The sequence below is a fragment of the Dipodomys ordii genome, unplaced genomic scaffold, assembly GCF_000151885.1.
Source record: "Dipodomys ordii isolate 6190 unplaced genomic scaffold, Dord_2.0 Scaffold81, whole genome shotgun sequence".
In the NCBI taxonomy this organism is placed as follows: domain Eukaryota; kingdom Metazoa; phylum Chordata; class Mammalia; order Rodentia; family Heteromyidae; genus Dipodomys; species Dipodomys ordii.
This window is the reverse complement of record NW_012267297.1, coordinates 1,047,070-1,061,179: the sequence shown is the minus strand read 5'-3', so window position 1 is coordinate 1,061,179 and position 14,110 is coordinate 1,047,070. Positions and strand designations below refer to the sequence as shown.

Sequence of the window (14,110 nt, the reverse complement as noted above, 5' to 3'; positions counted from 1 at the left end):
GAGGGGAAGGGAAGGAGGGAAGGAAGGAGGGGGAGGGAGGGAGGGAAGGAGGAAAGGAAGGAGGGAGGGAGGGAAGGAAGGAAGGAGGGCGGGAAGGAGGGAAGGAAGGAGGGGGAGGGAGGGAAGGAAGGAGGGAAGGAGGGAGGGAAGGAAGGAAGGAGGGATGGAGAGAAGGAAGGAAGGAGGGAGAAAGAGGGAAGAAGGGAAGGAGGAAAGGAAGGAGGGAGGGAGGGAAGGAAGGAGGGAGGGGAAGGGAAGGAGGGCGGGAAGAAGGGAAGGAGGGAAGGAAGGAGGGGGAGGGAGGGAGGGAGGGAAGGAAGGAAGGAGGGATGGAGGGAAGGAAGGAAGGAGGGAGGGAAGGAAGGAGGGAGGGAAGGAGGGAGAAAGAGGGAAGAAGGGAAGGAGGAAAGGAAGGAGGGAGGGAGGGAAGGAAGGAAGGAGGGAGGGAAGAAGGGAAGAAGGAAAGGAGGGAGGGGGAGGGAAGGAAGAAGGGAGAGAAGGAGGGAGGGAGGGAGAAAGAGGGGAAAAGGGAAGGAGGAAAGGAAGGAAGGAGGGAGGGAGGGATGGAAGGAAGGAAGGAGAGAGGGAAGAAGGGAAGGAGGGAATGAGGGAGGGGGAGGAAGGGAGGGAGGAAGGGAAGGAGGGAGGGAAGGAGGGAAGGAAGGAAAGAGGGAGGAAGGGAAGGAAGGAGGGAGGGAAGGAAGGAAGGAGGAAGGGAAGGAGGGAATGAGAGGGAGAGGAGGGGGAGGGAGGGAACAGGAGGGAGGAAGGGAGGGAGGGAGGGGAAGGGAAGGAGGGAATGAGAGGGAGAGGGAGGGAGGAAGGGAAGGGAAGGGAGGGAGACTGTAGGCCGTATAATCTGACCACAATGTACACAAGTTCAACCAAACTAGACTCCCTCAAAAGAAAATACTATTATTTAGCTGTTTCCTGCTCCCTCCACTACCTTTCCTCCGCTCCATCTCGGGGTTTGTTTTCTTTAAAAGAGCAGGGCTGGGCAGGTGGCTCAGTGGTAGAGTGCTCACCTGGCATGCATGAGGCCCTGGGTTCAATTCCTCAGCACCCCATAAGCAGAAAAAGCCGGAAGTAGTGCTGTGGCTCCAGTGGTAGAGCGCTAGCCTTGAACAGAAGAGCTGAGGGACAGCGCCCAGGCCCAGAGTTCAGGCCCCAGGACAAAAAAAATAGAAGTAAAAGCCAGGCGCCAGTGGCTCACGCCTGTCATCCCAGTAACTCAGGAAGCTGAGGACTGAGGATCACGGTTCAAAGCCAGCCTGGACAGTCTGTGAGACTCTTCTCCAAGGAATCACCAGAAAACTGGAAGTGGCGCTGTGGCTGAAGTGGTAGAGCGCTAGCCTTGAGCAAAAGGAGCTGAGGGATAGCGCCCAGGCCCAGAGTTCAAGCCCCAGGATTGACAAAAAAGAAATTAATTGAAATAAAAAAGAGCCATGGGCCTGTAAAGAAGAGCAAAGCCCAGCAGAGCCTCACCCAGCTATCTCGTTACCCCAGGGGCTGCATGCACACGCAGAGGGCGGGCAGACACCCCAGCCCCCCCCACTCCCCTCCCTTCCTCTCTGTCCATCTGTGGGAGCAGCCAGTGCCCCCCCCAGGGCCAGGACCCTCCTGGAGGGGGCGCAGCCCTTCCCAGCCCTGGGCCTGCCTCCTTGACCTTGTGTGAGCTTTGGGGTGCACCTGCCGGGAACCCCAGCAGGACTTCAGGGGCTGGAGGACAGAGGATGGAGGACACCCGCAAGCCCAGAAAGCAGGGGGGGTGCACCTCCCGGGGGGCCTCCCCCACCCCATCTCCTCCGGGGGGGGGACAGCTGCAGGTCCCACATGCTCCAGCCGCACTCACCCGCAATGCAACCCCGCACAGCCTCCGGGGAGTGTCCTGGGGCTGATGGGGCGGGAGCGGTTATAAAGGCTGCTGTCACCCCGGCAGAGGAGAGGGAGGAGGGGGAGGGGAGGGGTGCCAGGACAGGAGGGGAGGGCACACCCAGCCCGGGCAAAGTTATGAAAATAAAGTCTGGGTGCCAGACTGGGTGCCTGACGTGGTCACTGGAAGTGGGGGGGTGAGGGGTATACCCCCACTCTGCTTAGGATAAAGGGGGGACCAGGGGCAGGGCGCCCAGCCAAAGCCGAGAGGTCAGAGACGCCCCCCCTCCCTGGGAGGGGGGTCTCCCAGGGGGAGGTCTCGGGGGGGGGGGGCTAGCCTGGGATGGTGCTCCCCGGCTGGACCCCAGCGCCCCTCCCGCCCCCTCTCCTGGTCCCCAGCACTCGAGATAAGAAGGAATGTGAGGAGTTGAGGGAATTTGCATCCTGCTGAAGCCAGGCTCTGTTTACCTGCCCCTCCCTCCCATCTGTGCTCTTGGGGTGCTGATGGAGCCCAGGCTGGCCTTAAACTTGAGAACCCCCCTCCCCACTGCCTCTCCTGGGATTGCAGGCCTGCGCTCCCACGCTGGTTCCAAACCAGAGAAACCGCAGCCAGCCGTTCCCAGAGCCAGGGATCATCAGCGCCCGCCCACCCGCCCGCCCGCCACAGGCCGGTGGGGAGGGGGAGCAAGGCAGGGGTGGGGGGACTGGGCCTGGCGTTCATGATGTCCCTCCGGGGCCCCAGTGCCACAGAGGCCAGGCGCCCACAGAACAAATCCCATCGCCTCACTAAGACAGGCTCATGACTGCCGTCCCAGCCGCTCAGGAGGCTGAGCGCTGAGGATCGCGGTTCAAGGCCAGCCCGGGCAGGACAGCTCTGAGACTCATTCTTTTTTTAAATTTTATTTTGTTGTAAAGTTACACGAGGAAGGCCATGGGTACATTTCTGGGGGAGCAGAATGGGGAGAGGGAGGGCTGGGAAGGGAGAGGGCGTTGGCCAAGAACTGGGGGCCCCATCGCAGAGCTATTGGCCAGGGCCCTCCCCCTCCCCTGCCTTGCCTTCCTCTCCTCCCTCTGCCCCAACTCCCCTCCCTCTCCCCCCCCTCCCCTGCCCCTCCAGACAGACTGTTAAATCCTTAGAGCCAAGGCCGCAAAGCCTCCAGGCTCAGGGTTGGATCCCAGACTCCCTAAAAAGTGCTCAGACTGGTTCCCAGACTTGACTCTGACAGAGCCAGCCGCAGGCCCCTCCCCTCCCGGCCCGGCCTGGAAGTGGGGGGCTCTGACATCTCCTCTGCTCCCTCTAGCTCCTCTCTGCCCGAGAGAGGCCTGGGCAGTGGGACAGCGCCCAGGCCCCGAGTTCGAGGCCCAGTAGTTGTCAGGGGAAGGGATGGCGAGCGGGGTGCACCCCCCCCCCAGACACGCAGGATGCCTGGCGTGTTTCACAGCTGAGATTTGGGCTCTTCTAGGACCCTCGGGGCCCTGGGGGCCATGGCTGCTCTCCAAACCCAGCCGCTGTCACCAACTTAAGGAAGAACTCAACAGCCACCAAGACTCTGGGGGGAAATCCCGGCCCTTCTCCCCGGCACCCCCCCCCAGCTGGCCACTTCAGGGGTAGAGAGCCCCAATCTCTCCCCATCCTCCACCCAGACCTGGGTTTGGCCTGGCCTTGCAGGCTCCAAGCCTTGGGTTCCATCCCCAGCACTGCGGCTCACACCTGTAAGAGACCCCATCTCCACACAAACCCTTGGACATGGTGGTGTAGAGTACGTCTACCATCCCGGCTGGAGTGGGAAGTAGTACCGTAGGAAAGCCACCGTCCAAGCTGGCCCAGAAAAAAATAAAAACAAAGAGAAATGAAGTTCTATCTCCAAAAATAACCAGAGCTGAAAGGGCTGGAGGCCTTCAAGGGGAAGCGCACTTGCCTAGCAAGCACCAGGACCAGAGTTCAAATCCCGGTACCACTTAAGACAAAACACCAAAACGAAGAGCACCAGGCTGGCCCGGCGTGGCCTGCGAAGAGGGCCAGCCTGGGTCCTCACAGAACATTCCAGAAACTCGACTTGAAAGGCCAGCCCCACCCCCACAGTCACCCATCCCACTCCATGGCCAATTAAGCCAGAAAAAACAAATAAACACTCCCAGTGAGCCCCGGAGGGCAGCCCAGCGGCAGCTAGGCCTGCGGGACACGGGGACGCGGGACACGGGGCGTGGGGTGCCCGGCACCCCGCTGGCCACTCACCTGCCCACGCGCACACACACGTGGAAACGCTTGGAAAAGCCTGTGTGCGCTCTGTGGGCAGCTAGGGTCCCTGGGTCCGTGCGGGGACTAAAGAGTACTGCCACAACACCCGTCTCCTGCCTGGAGTCCCAGCTATCATCTCCACCACCATCACCACCACATGGCTGCCGGAAACTCTGTGAGCTGCCAACGGGCAGGACCCCACCCCTCCCCTCCCCCTGTGGGTTACTCTACCTCCACTCCACAGATCATCCTTGTGGGTGCCTGTCCAAGCCACTTGGCCCTGAGCACCCCCTCCACGGCCATCCTAACGCAGGCTGTTATGAAGGCATAGTTGGTGCATGCCTGTAGTCCCAGCTTCTCTGGAGGCAGAGATCAGGAGGATCACAGTTCAAGGCCAGCCTGGGTGAAAAGTTCACAAGACTCCCCCCCCCCCCCAATCTCTACAAATAGTGCAGTTCTCACCTGAGACTCAGTTCCACCCCAGGCTCAGAAAAACAAAATCCCACCTGTTTAAAAAAAAAAAAAGCCGGGCGCCAGTGGCTCCCGCCTGCCATCCCAGCCACTCAGGAGGCTGAGATCTGAGGATCGCGGTTCAAAGCCAGCCCAGGCAGGAAAGTCCGTGAGACTCTGATCTCCCATGAGCCACCAGAATACCGGAAGTGGTGCTGTGGCTCAAGTGGTAGAGCGCCAGCCTTGAGTGAAAGAGCTCAGGGACAGCGCCCAGGCCCTGAGTTCAAGACCCAGAACCAACCAAAACCAAAACCAAACCACTGAGGCACAAAGGCCTGGGGTGGGCATCCTGCACAGCTGGTGTTGGTGCACCAGGCCTGGCGGCGCTCATCTGTAATCCCAGCACTCAGGAGCAAGGCCGGCAGGCCATCCACGGCCGCGGCTCCAGTCCGTTTCCCCTGGGCCTGGACGCCCGGACCAGCTGGCAGAGCTTGAAGTCCAGGCCCCTTGGGCGGCTCCACGCAGCTCAGCCACCCTCACACACATGCGTGCCCGAGCGGCCAGTGACCCCACACAGCCCGGGTCACTGTCATGTTCAGGGTTTCTGTTAGCATCCAGTGGTCAAGCACACGGGGATTCCACTGAGATTTCAACCACACTCAGCCTCGCTCGGTGTCAGCTTCCGGCCCCTGGCCCAGAGGCTAGGACGAGGAAGGAGGGAGGAGAGAGGCTGAGGCCGGGCAGGGCGGTGCACACCTGTAACCCAAGCCCTCCGGAGGCCAAGGCTGGAGGCTGGGGACTCAGCGCCAGCCTGGACTGAAGCGCTGGTCGGCCAGCCGCATGAGAGGTTCAGAGACGTTTAGCAACTGACTTAGGCCCACACAGCACAAGGGGCCTGGCATCTAGACACCTTCCCTAGGGGCTGCTGCACACTTGATGGCGCCGAGGGGTCCAGGGCTAGGGGCAGAGGCGGGCAGGCGTCTCCGGCCCCTGGAGGGCACCAGCGCAGCTCCGGGGACAAGCTGGTTGTCTGGTGGTTTCGGTGCATTCCTGGGCCAGGTGAGGCCGGGAGGAATGTCCCCCGCCTTGCCCTGCCGCCCAAGGGCGTGACTCACCCCCATGCCAGGCCCCAGGGGTTCTGTGGGGGTCACAGCTTCCCAGTGGCAGACAGAGCACACTGGGAAAGGGCTTGGCTGGGAGCCAGGGTTCTGGAACATTCTTTGTATTTTTGAGACTGAGACACTGCGGAAGACGCCATACCTCCTCCCTGCAGACGGGAGGGGACGCCCCTTCGGGGGCACAGTGCTCCCTGCACAGTGCTCGCTCGGGCCGCTGGGGTGGGGCCGCTGTGCACAGGGACAAGGGCACTTCACGGGAGGCCACAGGTCCTGCGTGGTCTGCACTACACACAGCTTGACTCGGTGGAGGAGCCGGACCAGAGATGGGGTCATGAGCGCAGGGGAGGCGCTGGGGGCTGTCCCCATCCATGCGGCCCAGTCCCTCTCCTCCGCTGTGGATGATGTCTAGAAGGCCCCACTCAGGGCTCCCACGGCCGTGGGTCTGGGGCGTCCTCACTCGGTGCCCAGCCTGCAGAGGCCCAAGACCTGGCCAATTCCTCCTGCGCGCCCTCAGCCGGGCCTGGACGCAGGTGTCTGCACCCCTAAAGACAGCACAAGTGCCCTCTCCCCACATCTCCCAGGGTGCTTCCTGCAGACAGGCGGGCGCTCCACCTCGTGAGCCACAGCGCCACTTCGGGTTTTCGGGTGATTCATCGGCTGGGAGAGTCTCACGCACCTTCCTACCCGGGCTGGCTCTGAGCCACAATCCCCGCATCTCGGCCGCACAGGGGCCGGGAAGACCCTCCAGACCATCTTGTCCTTTGCTGAGGATGCTAAGGGTAGATCACGGTCACCTCGGCTAAACTGAGGCCCAAAACGAGCCGTTACCACGAGCCGCCGCCGGCCAGCGGCGCTCAGACCCTGGCACAGAGTGCAGGATGCACACCGTGGAGAAACGGCTGGGGTTTATTGTTCCACGCGGCCCCACGAGGCCCAGGGCCGGAGAGCTGTGCTCGCCGCATTCCTCGGGTACCGGTGGGGTTGGTACAGAAACAGGGCGATGCTCTGGGCAGGGGCCCAAGCACTGAGCCAGGCCCTGGGCACCAACGCCACCGATTTCCGACTCGAGTCCACGCACGGGCGCTGGGCAGGTACCCGGCACCCACGCAGGTCCTGGGAGACCGGGCAGAGGGCCTGCTGAGCGCCCAGTCCTTGCGCAGAATCCACCAGAATCTAGCGGCCCTTCCGCTTCTTCATCTTCCCTCCAGCCACCTTGTTCCTGACACCAATGGCAGCCTCCGTGTCGTCGTTGTCCCCCGCCTCCTCCCGGGCTCGCTTCTTCTTCTCCCCGTGTTCCCTCAGCTCCTACAGGAAGCGGAAGGATACGGCTGCACACCGGCTCCGTCCCCCCCAGGGGTCACTTCCCAGGCTGCCCTCCCCCACGGCAGGGCCCCAGCCATGCCGGACCCAAGGGACAGGCTCACAGCCACACTTGGGTGACAGTGGAAAGAGGCTGACGTGCCCTACGCGCCACGGATCTGTGACCGAGTTCTTGGGGAATGAGAAAGAAAAGATCAGTCAGGGCACAAAGGAGGGGGAATTGGGAGGAGGACGGAGCAGAGGGAGTGTGGGGCCCGGGCTGTCGTCACACGCCTCGGGAGACGGAGGCAGGGAGGTCCCAAAGTTCAAGGCCAGCCTAGACCACCATAGCAAGACCCTGCCTCAAAGCAAAAAGACACCGATCTCTGCTGGTGGATGCCCGGCCCTCCCGCAGCCCAACGCAGCCCACGGCGGGGAGACAGCCAGGGCCCAGCAGAGCTGCACTAGGAAAGAGAATCTGCAGTAGAGTAAATACGCCCGGGGCAAAGGGCTGAACTGTAGGTAGGTCCTGAACCCAACGGTAACCTCTGTAAATGAAGAGAGCAAAACACCAAGAGCCCGCACCACTGTCAACTAAACACAAGCAAATCCTGCCGCTTCTGCCTTTGAACAAACCAGCCACTCAGCTTCCCCTGGGGGCGCTCGGGCCCCGAGCCCTTAGTTGGGTGGTGGCTGCTCTCCCCAGCCCCCCAGCTTTTAACAAAAGGCCTCTACTGGCTGGGGTGTCGGGGTGTGCGCAGCTCAAGCCTGCTTTGAAGCCAGCCGGGGCAGGAGAGCTGAGACGTCACAAGGAACCTCCAAAGAGCCAGGAGTGGAGCTGTGGTTCAGGTGGAAGAGCGCCCGCCTGGAGTGGAAGAGCGCAGGGCCAGGGAGCAGGACCAGCACAAAAGTTAAAAAAAAAAACAAAAAAAGAACCCTCGCTCCTGGAAGGGCAGCCTGTGAGCAGCTTCTGCACTCCCAGGGCTTCTGGAACCTTCCTCAGAGCCAGCAGCACCCTGAGGCCCCTGCGTGACCGCACACCCTCGCTAAGCCCTGGCTCAGGAAGGCCAGGGAGCCGGGGGCTCCTGGCGGGAGACCAGAAGACGGGCAGACTGGCCGCCAACACCACCACCAGCCTGGGGCCCTGGACTCAGCGCGGATGGGCGCGTGAGCGCGCACACAGACACACACACACGCACGCACCATCCTGGCAAACCGCTGCGCCTCGGTCACGCGCTCCGCCAGCAGCATGACCTCCTCGTCCTGCGTGGGGAAGGCAGGCAGCTTCTTCCCGATCAGGTGCTCGATGCGCTGGAAGAGCTCCACGTCGTACCTGGGAAGGGGAGGAGCGGCTGCCACACATGCCCCATCCCCGGTACCCCCTGCCCCAGGAGCCACACTGTGAACGCGAGACATAGGACCCTAGCCGGGTCTCACTGCGCAGCCCGGGCTGGCCCCGCCCCCTGGGGTCCGGGACTACAGGGAGGAGCCCTGGCACTAGCTCTGCTGTGGCTTTTCCCCAGCCCTGCCTGCCCGCGTGAGGTCTGGTTATCTCCACCATCTCAGGCGAGGAGGGTCCTGGGGTCACTCACTGCGTGACGAAGGTGATGGCTTTCCCCGAACGCCCGGCCCTCGCTGTCCGGCCCACGCGATGGATGTAATCCTGGAACGAGGGGAAATCAAATCCACCACAGCCTCCAGCCCTCCGGCAGCCCAGGCCACAGGACAAAGCCACCGTGTCCTTTCCCGCTGACCTGAGCCAGTGCTCGCCTCTCTTTTCTAGAAAGACCCATCTAGGAAGCAGAGCTGCGAGGCACGTCACAGGACGTCATCTCTGCACAAGGGGCAGTGGGAAGCAAGCGGCCGGCCTTGTCCACCCAGCGAGCAGAGCTGAGCTGCGGGGTGCAGGGGGCTTGGGGTACAGGGGACATGGGGTCCACGGTGGCGGATCTACTTCCCCAGGGCGCCCGGCTTCATGTGGGGGTGTCCTGGGGGTGCGGGGGACGGTGACACAAGGGTGCAGGGCGCACACAGCAGCCACGGGAGCCAGGCCGGAAGGCCAGGACCCACCAAGACCCGAGCGGCTGCTGCTTTTCCTCCTGCCAGTCCTCGGGCTAGAACCCAGGGCCTGAGCTTTTTTTCATTCAAGGCTGGTGCTCTACCACTTCTGGCTTTCTGGAAATTCACTGGAGATCAGAGTCTCACAGACTTTTCCTGCCCAGGCTGGTTTTGAACCATGACCCTCAGATCTCAGCTTCCTGAGTAGCTGGGATGACAGGCGTCATTTCTACAGGGAAGAGCCTGACACGCCCTAACCGAGGGTCTCTGGTGACCGCACTCCCCCGGGTGCCTCTGTCCCGAGTGACCTCAGATGCGGCCGTCAGAGCTGGTGGCCGTGAGCGAAGCCCTTTCGTGGGTCTGAGCGCTTGGAACGCCCAGGACGGTTGGAGGAGGCGACAAAGGAGGGCAGACCGGCGGGTGGGGAGGGCGCGGGCGGCCACTCACCTTGGAGTGGGTGGGGATGTCGAAGTTGACCACCACGTCCACGTGGGGGATGTCCAGCCCCCTGCTGGCCACGTCGGTCGCGAGCAGGATGGAGCGGGCCTTGGCCTTGAACTTATTGAGGGACCCCAGGCGCTTGGTCTGGGAAGAGAAACAGTGGGGAAGGGGTCAGCTGTACACCGCCGAGCCGCCACACTCGGATCAGAAGCGAGTCGAGTATAGACAGGGCGCCGTGGAGCAAAGCAAACACGGACACCACAAAGCCACGAAGCCTCCAGTGTACACAGAGCGCACTGGCGGCAAGAGAGCCATGTGCAGCGGCGAACCTGCCCTCGCGCCCGGCTCTACAGCACGGGCCCCGCTGACCTGGCTCCTCTGCCCGGACAGCGGGATGGCGGTGCAGCCCAGGGCCCTTCCCCCCCCCCCCCCCCCCCCGCGTGACCCCACACGCCCTCCCCGCAGCCGCGCTCACCTGGCTCATCTGCCCGTGCAGCGGGATGGCGGTGAAGCCCAGGTTGCGCAGCAGCAGCGCGGTTCTCTGCGTGTTGTTGCACGTGCTGCAGAAGATCATGAACGAGTTGCCGGCCAGCTCGTTGAGGACGTAAACCAGGTAGGTGTCCTGCGCCACAGACCCCAACGCCTCGTCACCATGCCCGGGGATGCCCGGCCCAGCGTGCGTGCATGTGTGCATGCATGCGTGCGTGTGTGCATGCGTGCGTGTGTGCATGCGTGCGTGTGTGCATGCGTGCGTGTGTGCGTGCGTGCGTGCATGCGCGCTACAGACAACCGCTAAACCCAGGGCCTTGGAAAGGCCAGGGATCACAATGGGAGAGGAAGGGGGGAAGGAAGGATGGAAGGAAGGGGGGAAGGAGGGAAAGAGGAAAGGGGGAAGGGAGGGAGGAAGGGAAGGGGGAGGGGGCTCGCCTTGAACTTGGAGGGGATGAACAGGTAGAACTGCTGCAGCTTCTCCACCGTGTGGTACTTGGACGAGACGGCGCACCTCACGGGGTTCTTCAGCGCCGCTCGCTGCAGCTTCTGCACCTGTGCGCAGGGGCGGGGCGAGGAGGTTGGCACGGGCCCCGCGTGCACGCTCACTGGCGTGGGCTTGGCCAGCCCATCCCCCGACATCCGGGGTCCCTGGGGAGGACTCTCACCTTCTTGGTCATGGTGGCGGAGAAGAGAAAGGTTCTCCGGTCACGGGGGATCACCTTGAGGATCTTGTCCACCTGAGCCAGTGGAGACATCAGCGGAAGCCGGCCGTGCGCCCAGCCGCGGGGCTCGGGGTCACGTCCCAGGGCGGGCGTGGAGGGCCAGCTCCCCCCCTCCCCCAGCCTGAGTGGTGGTGACGGTGACAATGGCAGGGACACGAGTGGGTGGGGGGGGCGGGGGGTATGGAGGCGGCAGGGCCGCGGTGCGCCAGCTCCGGAACTCACCTCAGTCTCGAAGTCCATGTTTAGTATCCGGTCCGCCTCGTCCATCACCAGGTACTTGAGCGCCCTCAGGTTGAAGCCTTTCGTGTTCTCCAGGTGGTCGATCAGCCGGCCAGGAGTGGCTGCCCGAGAGGAGGAGCAAGCCCCATCAGGAGGGCAGAGGGAGAGCCGCAGGGTCCCCGTGAGGGCGACCCCTCCGTCCCCAGATGAGCATGGGCACCCTCCCCCACTCACCGATGACCACGTGTGGCTTCTTCGCCAAAGCCAGGGCCTGGGCCATGGAGTCGATCCCGCCCACGATCACAGCTGTGGACACACAAACAGGACGTGCATGGGCCTCATCTCCTCCACCATCCACCCAGGACCCCTAAAACCATGGCCCGCAGCCAGCCATGCCCCCCGCCCTTAGGGCTGACCACGGGTACCCCCTGCCCCCCACCACTTCCAGCCCTCCTTGGTCCTCACCGCACTGCACCCCAATAGAGGAGCCCAGGGCCTCGAACTGCTCCGCGATCTGGAAGGCCAGCTCGCGGGTGGGGGTGAGCACCAGGGCGAACAGGCGCCGCGGCGTCTCCAGCAGCGCGTTCAGGATGGGCAGCGCGAAGGCGCCCGTCTTTCCCGAGCCCGTCTCCGCCAAACCGATGACGTCCCGGCCTGGAAGACCAACACCCCCGGGTCTGCAGGGTGCAACCGGGGCGCACAGCCCTGGAGCCAACCTCTGCCGGGCCAGGGAGACGGCTGCACAGCCAAGACGTGGCTGAGCCGGCTCGGCGGCTCACGCCTGCAATCCCAGGTGCTCAGGAGGCTGACATCTAAGGATCTCGGTTCAAAGCCAATCTAGGCAGGAAAGCCTGAGACTCTCATCTCCAATAAACTACCAAAAAATGCTAGAAGTGGTGCTGTGGCTCAAGTGGCAGAGCGCCAGCCTTGAGCTGAAGAGCTGAGGGATAGTGTTCAGACCGAGTTCAAGCCCCATGATCGACAAAAAAAAATGAAAAAAAAAAATACCTGATCTGTCCTAGACAAGCTGGGACTCGAACACTGGGATGGATGGACGCACAGTGACAAAGGCTTCCAGGCCAATCCAATGCAAAAGAAGGCGGGACTTCCTGCCCAGAAGAGCAGGGGTCACAGAAGAGGGGTGCACTAAACATGCAAGTAAGCAAAAGGGGGCAGTACTTCTGGTAAGGAAACAGGGAGGAAGAAGGAAGATGGTCTAAGGGCCTCACAGCCAGAGGAAGAGCGGGGAGGAGGGGCAAAGGGGGGAGAACCCCTCACCAGCCATGGGGAGGCTCACCCTGGGGAGGAAAGGGCCAAGCTGGTTTGGACTCCGAGATGGGAAGCCCAGCGGCTCTACCACTTAAGCCACTCAGCCCTTTTTTCCTCCATTATTTTTCAGTCTCATGGTATTTTCTTTTCTTTTTTTTTGGGGGGGGGGGTCTGGTCATGGGGCCTGAACTCTGGGCCTGGGCGCTGTCCCTCAGCTCTTCAGCTCAAAGCTAGCGCTCTACCACTTGAGCCACAGCGCCACTTCCGGCTTTTTTCTTTTTGCTTATGTGGTGCTGAGGAATCGAACCCAGGGCCTCATGCATGCAAGGCAAGCGCTCTACCACTGAGCCACCTTCCCAGCTCCCGTCTCATGGGATTTTCTTGGGCTGGATTTGAACCATAATCCTCCTGCTTGAGCTTCCTACACTGCGGAGGTGACAGCCATGTACCACAGCGCCCAGCTCGGTTGAGGTTGGAGTCTTACAACTTTTCCCCTGGGCTGGCCTCAAACCACGATCCTCTGGATCTCAGCCTCCCCAGGAGGATTGCAGGACTGAACCACCACGCCTGTGAACTGTGGATCGTCAGGGATCGTTTGCCATGGCTTGCCTTTTGGGGTGTTTTAACCAGGACTTCTCTCACCCTGCATCCCACAGATCCCTTCCACGAGGGAGACAGGAAGTAGGCTCGGTTAAAACCCTCATCTCCAGATGTTTATTCCGCCAAGAGAGCCGGGCGAGCTGACATCTCGGCGGGGACCTGCAAGGCCGCGGGGTCCGGACGTCCACCCACCTTGCAAGGCGAGAGGGATGGCTTCCACCTGGATCCTGGTGGGCTTGGTCCAGCCCAGCTGGTCGCAGGCCTCGCACAGGACGTCGGTCACGCCCTGGGAACGCGGGGCGCGCCTTCAGCCGGGGCCGGGGCCGGGACCCGCGAGGACGGTTCGCATCCCGGACCCCTACCCCCGGCGCGTGCGCACCATCCCGCCCCAGCCCCGGCCCCAGCGCACGCGCATGCGCAGCGAGCGCCGCGAGGGGGTCCGCACGCCTCCAGCGCACGCTACGCCCCGAGCGCGGGGGAGACGCCCGCACCAGCCGCCTCCGTGCTCACCAGATCTTTGAACGTCTGAGCGCCCTCCTCCGTCTCCCCCTCCACCGCCTCCTCCACCACCGGCCCCGCGGCCTCGGCCGGGCAGTCGCGCTCCTCGGACGCAGCCATCTTGTCCACAGGCTCCGGAAGCGGATGTCGGCCCGCGGGACGCTGGGAGATGTAGTTTCAGCCTTGTGAGGCGGGGCGGGGGGTGGGGAGGAGCCGTGTGGGAGCGCCCCCTGCCGGCCCGCCGGGGTTTGCAGCCGCCCAGGGAGGGCGGGGCCTGGGGAAAGGTGCGGACCAATGAGAGGCTGAGACGACGGCTACAATGTGCACAGTGTGCACCGTGTATACAATGTACACAGTGTGCACCGTGCATACAATGTAAGCAGTGTACACTGTATATACAGTGTAAACAATGTGCACCGTGCATTCAGTGTAAACAGTGTACACCGTGTATAGTGTATACAGTGGACTCCGTGTATACCATTTTTACAGTGGATACCGTGTATGCAGTGTGCACTGTGTATACACTGTATACAGTGTGCAGTGTGTATACAGTGTGTATACAGTGTGGACACCGTGTATGCAGTGCACATGGTATGCACCATGTATACAGTGGACACCGTGTATATGGAATACACAATGGAGGGGTGGGGTGGCTGCCAGGTTGGAGGCTTCGCTGAGGCAGCAAGGTTTCAGCTGAGGAGCAGGAGAAGCCCCTTTTAGGGCCCACTAGATGCTCAAGGGTTCACACCTGTCATCCCAGCTATTCAGGAGGCTCAGATCTGAGGATCGCAGTTCAAAGCCAGCCTGGGCAGGAAAGTCCATAGGACTCTTTT

At 62.4% G+C, this 14,110-nt stretch overlaps 1 protein-coding gene across 1 annotated transcript; it reads right to left on the bottom strand.

The window, feature by feature from the left end:
- Positions 1–6,567: 6,567 nt before the first annotated feature.
- On the bottom strand, positions 6,568–13,398 carry Ddx47 (DEAD (Asp-Glu-Ala-Asp) box polypeptide 47). Its single transcript, XM_013025122.1, has 12 exons — positions 13,290–13,398; positions 12,972–13,065; positions 11,376–11,564; positions 11,145–11,216; positions 10,914–11,032; positions 10,635–10,706; positions 10,405–10,521; positions 9,953–10,099; positions 9,484–9,621; positions 8,571–8,641; positions 8,182–8,311; positions 6,568–6,984 (listed from the first exon to the last, which is right to left on the bottom strand). The coding sequence occupies exons 1-12, from the start codon at positions 13,395–13,397 to the stop codon at positions 6,853–6,855; spliced, it is 1,389 nt and encodes a 462-aa protein (XP_012880576.1). The 5' UTR covers position 13,398; the 3' UTR covers positions 6,568–6,852.
- Positions 13,399–14,110: the final 712 nt, after the last annotated feature.

Coding starts and splice junctions, on each gene's coding strand:
- Ddx47 (XM_013025122.1), bottom strand. CDS start 13,397: ATGGCTGCGTCCGAGGAGCGCGACTGCCCGGCCGAGGCCGCGGGGCCG. Junction 13,066..13,289: donor CTCAGACGTTCAAAGATCTG/GTGAGCACGGAG, acceptor CCGCGTTCCCAG/GGCGTGACCGACGTCCTGTG. Junction 9,622..9,952: donor TGCACGGGCAGATGAGCCAG/GTGAGCGCGGCT, acceptor TTCTCTTCCCAG/ACCAAGCGCCTGGGGTCCCT.